The following is an 11,885-nucleotide window of genomic DNA, read 5'->3' as shown; positions in this document are numbered from 1 at the left end:
TGATGCAATCAAGTTCAATTGGCAGCTATTCGAAAGAAAAGAGGATATCCCCTCTGATATTGAAAACAAAAGTGATGCCTTTTAACACTGTGTTCCTCCAGACCATCGGTTCTCTCCCTCTCCCTACCCCCTCTTTCACTATGATTTATGGTTAGATTACTCATCCATCAGAACTAAAATAAATATCACCTGGCAACTCGTAGGCCTATACTATACCTACGCTGACAGTTCATTATAACTAACCAAATTCAAGAAATGGGAACAGGTCATTCCATGTCATTGAAATCAACATGACATGCTTGTTTCTTTCCTACACTGGTTTGTTTGCATCCCTGTAGGATCTAATGAAATAAGTAGCACTTACGTCTTCAACTAATCTGCCTGAGAAGCAAGGAGGGTCATCTGTTAAATCCCCATAAGAGGAGACTAGCCACTTTACCGGACAAATGCACACTAGTCCAACCGGAGTACCTCAAACAATGCGGTCACTGTGATGAATAATTTGGAGTACCTGACTTTCTTGGATACCGCTAATAGACTATTTACAGGTATGTGCAATTAGAAAAGGATGCGGGTCACACTTGAAATAGCCTTACATAGATTTTTGTTGTGATAATGTATTTGTCATTATTTATCAGTATGTATTACTTCATGTGTTGTCTGTATTGTAAATAATGTAGTTGACATTGGTTCCATTGTTATAATGCCCCTTTAAGACTGTTCAGATCAACTTGCAATCAGAGACCGTGCATGTATTTAGTTTTGTGTAGTTTCCCTCCTTTTGTACAAGGCTTGTGCAGAAAAAATCCTCCCAACTTAATCATTATTCTATCTTTGCCGTTGACAGGTCTGAAAAAACAGCCCATCAGTTGAGTTCCTTCAGCTGAGAGATACTGAAACCCTACTGTAGCGCTGAAAGCAGCACACACACAACTAGATGGATCTTATGGTGGATCTTAAGTCCCTGGGTGATCCCATCAAGCAGTTCAGCGATTATGTGTCGGGGACGGGGACCAAACCGGACAACAAAATAGGAACCAAAAAGAGCACGGGGGCCCGACGGAAGAGCATAGTCGTGAGCACAGGGGCTCGACGGAAGAGCGTAGTTGTAGTCCGGAGGCACAGCATAGTCAGGAGAAAGAGTGTCCCTTGTGCCAAAACTTGCACCAAGCAGAGAGCCGTACCAGAATCCTGGCTCAGTGCATACCAGGCTGACATTCAAAGAGAAAGGTAAGGATGGTTGGCCATTGTTTTTAGTAGATATAAAGTCATTAAAGGCCAGTTTCCCGGATGGAAATTAAGCCTAATCCTGGACTAAGAAGCACTTTCAATGGAGATTCTCCATTGAGCGTGTTTATTAATCCAGAACTAGGCTAAATCTGTGTCTGGGAAACCGACCCGTAGCGCTTATATAGATGAGTATCAAACGCTTAAGTATATCTGCTTGGGAGACTCACAAAATGCCACTGAAGCATCTCTGTTTCCATATTGTGCTACTGTAGGAAACTGCGAGAGAAGAAGATTGCAGAGAGGTCCGTCAGAAGGAGGAGCCAGCATTTCAGGAGCCAGCACTGCCTCCCTAAGGTAAGTCAGTCTGTGCATGTCATGTGTGACTGGTCAAAATAAGATGGAGGTCACTTGTTCAGTGGACATCTGATCTGAGAAGATATCAATTTAATTTTGAAGGACTAAAGGAGTTTATGGGTGAAACTTGGGAATCACAAGATACCTATTCTAATTGAACTGACCTCATATGTCTCGTTTATATGAAGGGATTACATGGGTACTGTTGGCCAGGATTTTATACTTACAAAATACATAATTGAACCTTTCATTTTTTTTCTATCTCCATGTAGAGTAAGACCAATGCCAAGAGGAACCAGAAATCTGCGAAGGATGATTCGCTGTTTGGTGCCTTCCAGGGGCTCAGTCTGAACGTGACAGGAGGCGTCCAGAGCTCTATGGCCTCAGGCGGAGACCAGTGTAAATTAATGTGAGACAAAAGACTTGACTCATATAACCTGGCCTCGGCTTCCAGGCATCGCTCACGTGTGTGAAAGCCTGGGCCGAGGCTACATATCACCTAACACTTGAACCTTGTCCACCAGCAGGCTCTCTCTCTCTGACATGTATATGCGGTAATAATTGAGACTGGGGACAAGGTTACCTACACTTGACCTTGTGAGACATTATGAGAAGACTCTGAACTATGGGAAAAACAACCGGTCTTGTGTGGTGATGAGAAATGACAATGAAGCCAAAGTTTTAAAGGTAGACTCAACGATATGATGTAGATGCAGAAAGTAAACAGAATAGTGGGTCAGACTAAGCGCAATGTTGTTTGGTTCAGTTACTACTACGTTCTAACAGGGTTTCCACAAGTTGCCACTGTCAAAATTGTCTCGTAAAAATGCATGGGGAAAAAAGGTCTTAATTTAAGGTTAGGCATAAGGCTAGGTTTAAAATAACTTTTTAAGAAGCGAAATTGTACAAATAGGCGGGGTTTATGACTTTGTGGCTGTGGTAACTAGTGAAGATCCTCTAACAGCTTGAAGTGAACCCGTGCGCATGTGCAGATACTGTGTGAGAGCGTCATCTTGCATCTCCCTCATCTCAATATCAGTCTACTTTTTTTAAGTTTGTGTAAAGATGAAGGGTGTAAGTGCACTGGCATATCAGACACCATGAGCTCTGGGGGCCCATGCACGCCTGTCATTGATGTTTATTTTATTTAATAAATCATTTTGACGGTAACCCTCCAAAAAGTCATTCATAAACTTTTTTAAATTCCATATGTACTAGGAAGCTAAGTGTTTGTTTCTTGGGCTTCAGAAATGTGACTGAAAAGTGCCTCAGGCCTTGTAGCAACTGATGTAATAAAATGCCAATAATGTACTAGCTGCTAATGTAATAACTTTTGCATTTAGAATGTAATAAATGCTGATAATGTAGTAACTTGCCAACAATGTTATTCGTTCTGCATATTTATTACATGTTTTTGCGCATAATGTAATAATTATTACATTGTGTTGATTATTACATTATGAATAGTGTAATAACTTTAACCAACAATGTAATATTCACATTTTTTTTTCACGCTTCAGTAACAGCTGACTACACACCAAACCACATTTCTGAATCCTAGCTCTAAGCCTGACTTTAGCAGTAATATCAAGACTTTCAAATGACACAATTGACCCCCCCAATAATCACCCACAACCCCAGTCAGTGAATCAGTCGGTCAGTGAATCTGTCTGTCTGTAAATGAGGGAGAAGGTGAGCGTGTGTGTGCATGCAATTTTTTTTGGGGGGGGGGAACTACTACTAAAACCTCAACTGATATTCAATGTTTTTTATAGATATAACCCTGCAAATAAAAATTAGTCAGGTGATGTCCCCGGAACAAACTAAGTACTAGACAAAAACATCCGGGGGACCATGACACAATGTCCTGACCACTTTAGGCAACCATTTTGTGATGTTCCGGGGACTTCCTAACGACTCATTTTTGTTTGCAGGGACGTTCCCTTGGGATCATCATGCAAACATCTTAATGACTAGTAAAATGAAAGTTCTGAGAACGTCATGACATGGTTACCAGACTCATGGGCGGCGCACAATTGGCCCAGCGTCGTCCAGGGTAGGGGAGGGAATGGCCGGCAGGGATGTAGCTCAGTTGATAGAGCATGGTGTTTGCAACGCCAGGGTTGTGGGTTCGATTCCCACGGGGGGCCAGTATAAAAAAAATAATAATGTATTCACTAACTGTAAGTCGCTCTGGATAAGAGCGTCTGCTAAATGACTAAAATGTAAATGTAAATGTAAATGTCACTGAGGATCATGTCAGGACTTTCATTTTACTAGAAAAAGGTCCCCCAGAGAACGTTCCATTGGGACCATCACGCGGCGTCCTAATGACTAGTCCTGAGAACTAGTCCTGACATGATCCTCAGTGACATCCTGGTAACTAAATATTGTTCTGGAGGCAGCTCTGTAGAGTGGGTCACTGGGAGAAAAGGGTCAATATCAGGGGATATCTTTATACACGGAGTACAGAAAATATTAAGAACACCTGCTCTTTCCATTACATAGCTTTCACCTGATCAGTCTATGATCCTTTATTGATGTCCGTTAAATCCACTTCAATCAGTGTAGATGAAGGGGAGGAGACCGGTTAAAGAAGGATTTTTTAAGTCTTGAGACATGGACAATCGAGTTCAACAATACTAATACTATTTTCAATTTGACTTTTGCTTTCAAAAGCAGTTCAAACAAAACATGTAAACATGAACTATAGCCATTGAATTCTACCATGCAAATATACAATGCGTTATAGGGAATTATAAACTGGGTCGTTCGAGCCCTGAATGCTGATTCGCTGACAGACGTGGTATATCAGACCGTATACCACGGGTATGACACATTTATTTATACTGCTCTAATTACGTTGGTAACCAGTTTATAATAGCAATAAGGCACCTCGGGTTTGTGGTATATTGCCAACATATCACGGCTAAGGGCTGTATCCAGGCACTCCGCTTTGCGTCGTGCGTAAGAACAGCCCTTAGCCGTGGTATATTGGCCATATACCACACCCCCTCGGGCCTTATTGCTTAATTATACAATGGGTGGTTCTAATCCTGTATGCTGATTGGTTAACTTGTTCTCCACTATAAAAAGCATGTAGACATTAACTCCCATTTCTTTTAGACTAGCATTTGGTTTTCAACAGCGGAGATTTGTATAAACCTTGCTGTGTCTCTGACATTTGCAATATTGTTTCAATATTGAAATTTGATCTCCAGCTGTCCCATAGTAATGAACATGTCGGGACAAGACAGACAGCTTTTCTCAGCCAGTCGAAATCATGAATCAGCTGATTATCAGCATAATTTATATATACAGTGAGGGAAAAAAGTATTTGATCCCCTGCTGATTTTGTACGTTTGCCCACTGACAAAGAAATGACCAGTCGATAATTTTAATGGTAGGTTTATTTGAACAGTGAGAGACAGAATAACAACAAAAATATCCAGAAAAACGCATGTCAAAAATGTTATAAATTGATTTGCATTTTAATGAGGGAAATAAGTATTTGACCCCCTCTCAATCAGAAAGATTTCTGGCTCCCAGGTGTCTTTTATACAGGTAACAAGCTGAGATTAGGAGCACACTCTTAAAGGAAGTGCTCCTAATCTCAGTTTGTTACCTGTATAAAAGACACCTGTCCACAGAAGCAATCAATCAATCAGATTCCAAACTCTCCACCATGGCCAAGACCAAAGAGCTCTCCAAGGATGTCAGGGACAAGATTGTAGACCTACACAAGGCTGGAATGGGCTACAAGACCATCGCCAAGCAGCTTGGTGAGAAGGTGACAACAGTTGGTGCGATTATTCGCAAATGGAAGAAACACAAAATAACTGTCAATCTCCCTCGGCCTGGGGCTCCATGCAAGATCTCACCTCGTGGAGTTGCAATGATCATGAGAACGGTGAGGAATCAGCCCAGAACTACACGGGAGGATCTTGTCAATGATCAAGGCAGCTGGGACCATAGTCACCAAGAAAACAATTGGTAACACACTACGCCGTGAAGGACTGAAATCCTGCAGCGCCCGTAAGGTCCCCCTGCTCAAGAAAGCACATATAAAGGCCCGTCTGAAGTTTGCCAATGAACATCTGAATGATTCAGAGGAGAACTGGGTGAAAGTGTTGTGGTCAGATGAGACCCAAATCCAGGTCTTTGGCATCAACTCAACTCGCCGTGTTTGGAGGAGGAGGAATGCTGCCTATGACCCCAAGAACACCATCCCCACCATCAAACATGGAGGTGGAAACATTATGCTTGGGGGGTGTTTTTCTGCTAAGGGGACAAGACAACTTCACTGCATCAAAGGGACGATGGACGGGGCCATGTACTGTCAAATCTTGGGTGAGAACCTCCTTCCCTCAGCCAGGGCATTGAAAATGGGTCATGGATGGGTATGGATGCAAAGAGGAGTGGGACAAAATCCCTCCTGAGATGTGTGCAAACCTGGTGGCCAACTACAAGAAACGTCTGACCTCTGTGATTGCCAACAAGGGTTTTGCCACCAAGTACTAAGTCATGTTTTGCAGAGGGGTCAAATACTTATTTCCCTCATTAAAATGCAAATCAATTTATAACATTTTTGACATGCATTTTTCTGGATTTTGTTGTTGTTATTCTGTCTCTCACTGTTCAAATAAACCTACCATTAAAATGATAGACTGATCATTTCTTTGTCAGTGGGCAAACGAACAAAATCAGCAGGGGATCAAATACTTTTTTCCCTCACTGTGTGTGTATATTTATATATATGAAATGTCAATAGAAAACCAAATGAAATGAAATGCAGCTAGTTTGCAGTCTTTCCAGCTTCAGTTTGAAGTGATTGTGTTAGCTGTGTTGTTGGCTAGTTCCTCTGAAAAACAGTGTCCTGACGAGATTGCACATTCTATCGCTGGCGAAATCACGCATCATTAGCTCATTGTTATGGATGTATCCAAATAAGTCACTGGAAAACAGATTAAACAAACATGACTACGTTAGCCGTAGTTGGCTAGCTAGCAAGCAAAGGATTAGGAACGTTGCCAGCCAGTATAGCAATGGAACATTTAGAACGAATGCCTGGGTCGCGTCCATAGATACAGAACAAAAAACTTAACGACTGGGTCGCGTCTCTGACAACGGAACCGATAGAACGAACGATCAAGCCGGCTTGGGTAGCAACCTTAGATTTGTGTCGGGACTATATCTCGTGAAGGATGAAATATTATGAATAAATTAAACAAAATATTTTTTATGAACACGTCAATCATTTTAATATTTTGGTAACCCGTTGTATAAAAGTGATAATGTCCTCAAAGCCATTGTTTGGAGGATATATTGGCAACACCCATGCCAATATTTCCTTCAAACAACGGCTTCTTGGGCATTATCACTTAATTATACAATGGGTGGGTCTAATCTTGGATGCTGATTGGTTAAAACCGCATTCCAGCTGGTGTCTATTCCACAAGATACCACCTGCTAAAGCTATGAAGTTGAAATGCCTATTTACTCTGTTCCATCTCACTGCGCAATCCACTGTCTCATCAGCACAGCCAGGAAATGTATAAACTTGATCTCCACTCTAAAAAAACATCTAGACATTATCTCTCATTTCTTTTAGACTAGCATTTGGTTTTCAACAGCGAAGATTTGTATAAACCTTGCTGTCTGTCTCTGCAACATTGTTTCAATATTGAAATTCTATCTCCAGCTGTCCCATACTAATGAATGTGTCGGGATGAGACAGACGGGCAGACCGCTTTTCTCAGCCAGTCGAAATCATGAATCAGCTGGCATCATGACTGTAAGTCGCTTTGGATAAAAGCGTCTGCTAAGTGGCTTATTATTATCATTTTTATGGATATAAACACAAATGTCAATAGAAAACAGGTAAAACTAAACGAAATGTATCTAGTTTGCAGTCTTTCCAGCTTCAGTTTGAAGTTATTTGTTTTAGCTGTGTTGTTGGCTAGATGCTTTGAACATTAGTGTCCTGACGAGAGAGCACATTTTCTATGCCAGGCGAAATCGCGCATCATTAGCTCATTGTAATGGATGTATCCAAATAAATGTCACTAGAAAACAGCTTAAATGAACGCAAATGCAGCTACTCTGCTGTTATTCTGTATATTTGTATGAACATAACAAGATTCAACAACTGAGATATAAACTGAACAAGTTCCACAGACATGTGACTAACTGAAATTGAATAATGTGTCCCTGAACAAAGGTCAAAATCAAAAGTAACAGTCAGTATCTGGTGTGGCCACCAGCTGCATTTAGTACTGCAGTGCATCTCCTCCTCATGGACTGCACCAGATTTGCCAGTTCTTGCTGTGAGATGTTACCCCACTCTTCCACCAAGGCACCTGCAAGTTCCCTGACATTTCTGGGGGGAATGGCCCTAGCCCTCACCATCCGATCCAACAGGTCCCAGACGTGCTCAATGGGATTGAGATCCGGGCTCTTCGCTGGCCATGGCAGAACACTGACATTCCTGTCTTGCAGGAAATCACGCACAGAACGAGCAGTATGGCTGGTGGCATTGTCATGCTGGAGGGTCATGTCAGGATGAGCCTGCAGGAAGGGTACCACATGAGGGAGGAGGATGTCTTCCCTGTTACGCACAGCGTTGAAATTGCCTGCAATGACAACAAGCTCAGTCCGATGATGCTGTGACACATCGCCCCAGACCACGACGGACCCTCCACCTCCTGGGTTTGTGCCCATAGGCAATGTTGTTGCCGGTGATCTCTGGTGAGGATCTGCCTTACAACAGGCCTACAAGCCCTCAGTCCAGCCTCGCTCAGCCTATTGCGGACAGTCTGAGCACTGATGGAGGGATTGTGCGTTCCTGGTGTAACTCGGGCAGTTGTTACCATCCTGTACCTGTCCCGCAGGTGTGAAGTTCGGATGTACCGATCCTGTGCAGGTGTTGTTACAAATGGTCTGCCACTGCGAGGACGATCAGCTGTCCGTCCTGTCTCCCTGTAGCGCTGTCTTAGGAGTCTCACAGTACAGACATTGCAATTTATTGTCCTGGCCACATCTGCAGTCCCATGCCTCCTTGCAGCATGCCTAAGGCACGTTCACGCAGATGAGCAGGGACCCTGGGCATCTTTCTTTTGGTGTTTTTCATAGTTAGTAGAAAGGCCTCTTTAGTGTCCTAAGTTTTCATAACTGTGACCTTAATTGCCTACCGTCTGTAAGCTGTTTGTGTCTTAACGACCGTTCCAGGTGCATGTTCATTAATTGTTTATGGTTCATTGAACAAGCACGGGAAACAGTGTTTAAACCCATTACAATTAAGATCTGTGAAGTTATTTGGATTTTTACAAATTATCTTTGAAAGACAGGGTCCTGAAAAAGGGATGTTTCTTTTTTTGCTGAGTTTAGTTTAGAAAACGATCTTAATGCAGAACAACAGTTACAGGGATGGTAAAAACTGCTTGATTGCTATAACAACATCAGGGAAACTGGGCAGAAGGGTGTGGGTGCTTCAAATACAGCAGGTTTGCAACATCTTTAATTGAGCCTCTCATCGTGGTGGACTTAGTGATTTGGAAGCCCCAGGCAGAGACCAGACTGAGCCAGAGAAGGATATTTAAAACGCAGACTGAAAAGATTTGAAATTCCCTTCACTAGTAAAGGTCTTTGCATCACCACATAGAAGACAAGGAGGCAGGAAAATAGATAAGAGGAGACAGACTATTACTCTATTTTAAATTCCTTTGATAAGATTAATAATATTAATAAAGTGCCTTCCAAAATTATTCATCCCCCTTGGCATTTTTCCTATTTTGTTGCATTACAACCTGTAATTTAAATGGATTTTGATTTCATGTAATGAACATACACAAAATAATCCAAATTGGTGAAATGAAAAAAATAACATAAAAAAAAATTCTAAAAAAATAATAACGGAAAAGTGGTGTGTGCATATGTACTGGCCTGTCACTATAAGTGTCTTTTCACTAAAAACCTATACTATTAACTATCCTAGCTACTTTTCCTTATCTCCTTTCCTAGCTCATTTTCTTTCCTCCTTTCCTAGCTATATTTCCTTTCATCCTTTCTTAGCTTACCTTCCAAGGTCCCTTTTCTTATTTCCTTTCCTAGCTTCCTTTCCTCTTATCCTAGCCCCCTTTCATCTTTCCTTTCCTAGCTCCCTTTCCTAGGTTTTTGATTTGATTTTAAACACAATACAACCACACGTGGATACGGTACAGTCGCTCTGGATAAGAGCGTCTGCTAAATGACTAAAATGTAATGTAAATGTCATTAAAATCATTGACGATGACACAATTTGTATTTCCATTGTGGTCCTCTTGAAAATACACAAGACTATAACATAAAAACAAAATACTAAAGAGAGAAAAAGAGCTAGGAAAAGAAGCTAGTAATGGAAGAAGTAAAAGGGAGTTGGGATAGGAGGGAAGGGAGCTAGGAAAGGAAAGGAAGGAAAGGGATCAAGGTAAAAATGCTAGGAAAGAAGGATAAGACATTAAGAAAAGGAGGAAAAGAAGATAGGAAAGGAAAAAATGAAGCTAGGATAGGTGGAAAGGGAGTAAGGAATGCAAAGAAGGGGAGGGAGCTAGGAAAGGATGGGAGGAAAGCAACTGAGGGGAGGAAAATAAGTAAAGGGGTCAAGAAAAGGAAGCTAGGAAAGAAGGAAAGGGAGTTTTAGCAAAGATTATAGCCTTTTCTCATTTGGGCAAAAGTCCGTCCTCCACCCTCTCTCCTAGGTGACCTAGCATATTATAAACACGAAGTCCACCTGTGTGCAATCTAAGTGTCACATGATCTGTCATATGATCTCAGTGTATATACACACCTGTTCTGAAAGGCCCCAGAGTCTGCAACACCACTAAGCAAGGGGCACCACCAAAGCAAGCGGCACCATGAAGACCAAGAAGCATTGTGGTGGCAGCATCATGCTGTGGGGATGTTTTTCCATCGGCAGGGACTGGGAAACTGGTCAGAATTGAAGGAATGATGGATGGCGCTAAATACAGGAAAATTCTTGAGGGAAACCTGTTTCAGTCTTTCAGAGATTTGAGACTGGGACGGAGGTTCACCTTCCAGCAGGACAATTACCCTAAGCATACTGCTAAAGCAACACTCGAGTGGTTTAAGGGAAAACATTTAAATATCTTGGAATGGCCTAGTCAAAGCCCAGACCTCAATCAAATTGAGAATCTGTGGTATGACTTAAAGATTGCTATACACCAGCGGAACCCATCCAACTTGAAGGAGCTGGAGCAGTTTTGCCTTGAAGAATGGGCAAAAATCCCAGTGGCTAGATGTGCCAAGCTTATAGAGACATACCCCAAGAGACTTGCAGCTGTAATTGCTGCAAAATGTGGCTCTACAAAGTATTGACTGGGGGGGGGGGGGGGGGGGGGTGAATAGTTCTGCACGCTCAAGTTCTGTTTTTTTTTCTTATTTCTTGTTTGTTTCAGAAGAAAAAATATTTTGCATCTTCAAAGTGGTAGGCATGTTGTGTAAATCAAATAAAATGATACAAACCCCCAAAAAATCCATTTTCATTGCAGGTTGTAAGGCAACAAAATAGGAAAAATGCCAAGGGGGGTGAATACTTTCGCAAGCCACTGTACATATGATATTTATTGACTGGTCTCCTCTTAAGTGCTGCTTTGTGTGTGTGTGTGTGTGTGTGTGTGTGCCACCTTGTGATTGAGGCTGCTGAGCTTTGCTGCCTGAGTGGTGATCTTCATCAAGTCTGTGTCCTGCAACCAATCAAGATGGACCTGGAGAGAGGGAGGGCAGAAGGTACTTGACAGTTTAGAAACTGCGATTATTCCCTCCACTTCTGATATTTACCCGTTATATAGACCTTACACATATCTTCCCTCATAATTTTTTTTATTATAGTTACTTTACTCTAAAGTTGACAGATGCAGAGAGAGAGGGTGGCAAGTAGCCTAGCAGTTAAGAGTGTTGGGCCAGTAACCAAAAGGTTGCTGGTTTGAATCCCCAAACTGACTAGGTGACATTTTTTTACGTTTTGCCCTTGAGCAAGGCACAAATAAATAAAAATGTATCCACTCACTAACTAAGTCGCTCTGGATAAGAGCGTCTGTTAAAATACTAAAATGTAAAATACAGAGATAGATACAAAGAGAGAGAGATGCACTCCTGCAATCAAAGACTAGAAGACAAGATAGTCCACAAGATTCTCCACTGCGGTCTACGGAACCGCAGTGGAGAGGGTGGAAAGCTTCAAGTTCCTTAGCGTACACATCACCGACAAACTGAAATGGTCCACACACGCAGACAGTGTGGTGAAG

The 11,885-nt window shown here is 42.0% G+C and overlaps 1 protein-coding gene across 1 annotated transcript; it reads left to right on the top strand.

Moving 5' to 3' along the window:
• Positions 1-207: 207 nt before the first annotated feature.
• On the top strand, positions 208-2,961 carry LOC311133062 (uncharacterized protein). The gene is made up of 4 exons (XM_084166493.1): positions 208-548; positions 848-1,230; positions 1,503-1,584; positions 1,857-2,961. Exons 2-4 carry the CDS (start codon positions 938-940, stop codon positions 1,995-1,997), a joined length of 516 nt encoding a protein of 171 aa, XP_084022619.1. The 5' UTR covers positions 208-548; positions 848-937; the 3' UTR covers positions 1,998-2,961.
• Positions 2,962-11,885: the final 8,924 nt, after the last annotated feature.

The sequence above is a fragment of the Coregonus lavaretus genome (assembly GCF_964263955.1).
Source record: "Coregonus lavaretus genome assembly, chromosome: 7".
Lineage (NCBI taxonomy): Eukaryota > Metazoa > Chordata > Actinopteri > Salmoniformes > Salmonidae > Coregonus > Coregonus lavaretus.
This window is presented reverse-complemented; position numbering and strand designations above follow the sequence as displayed.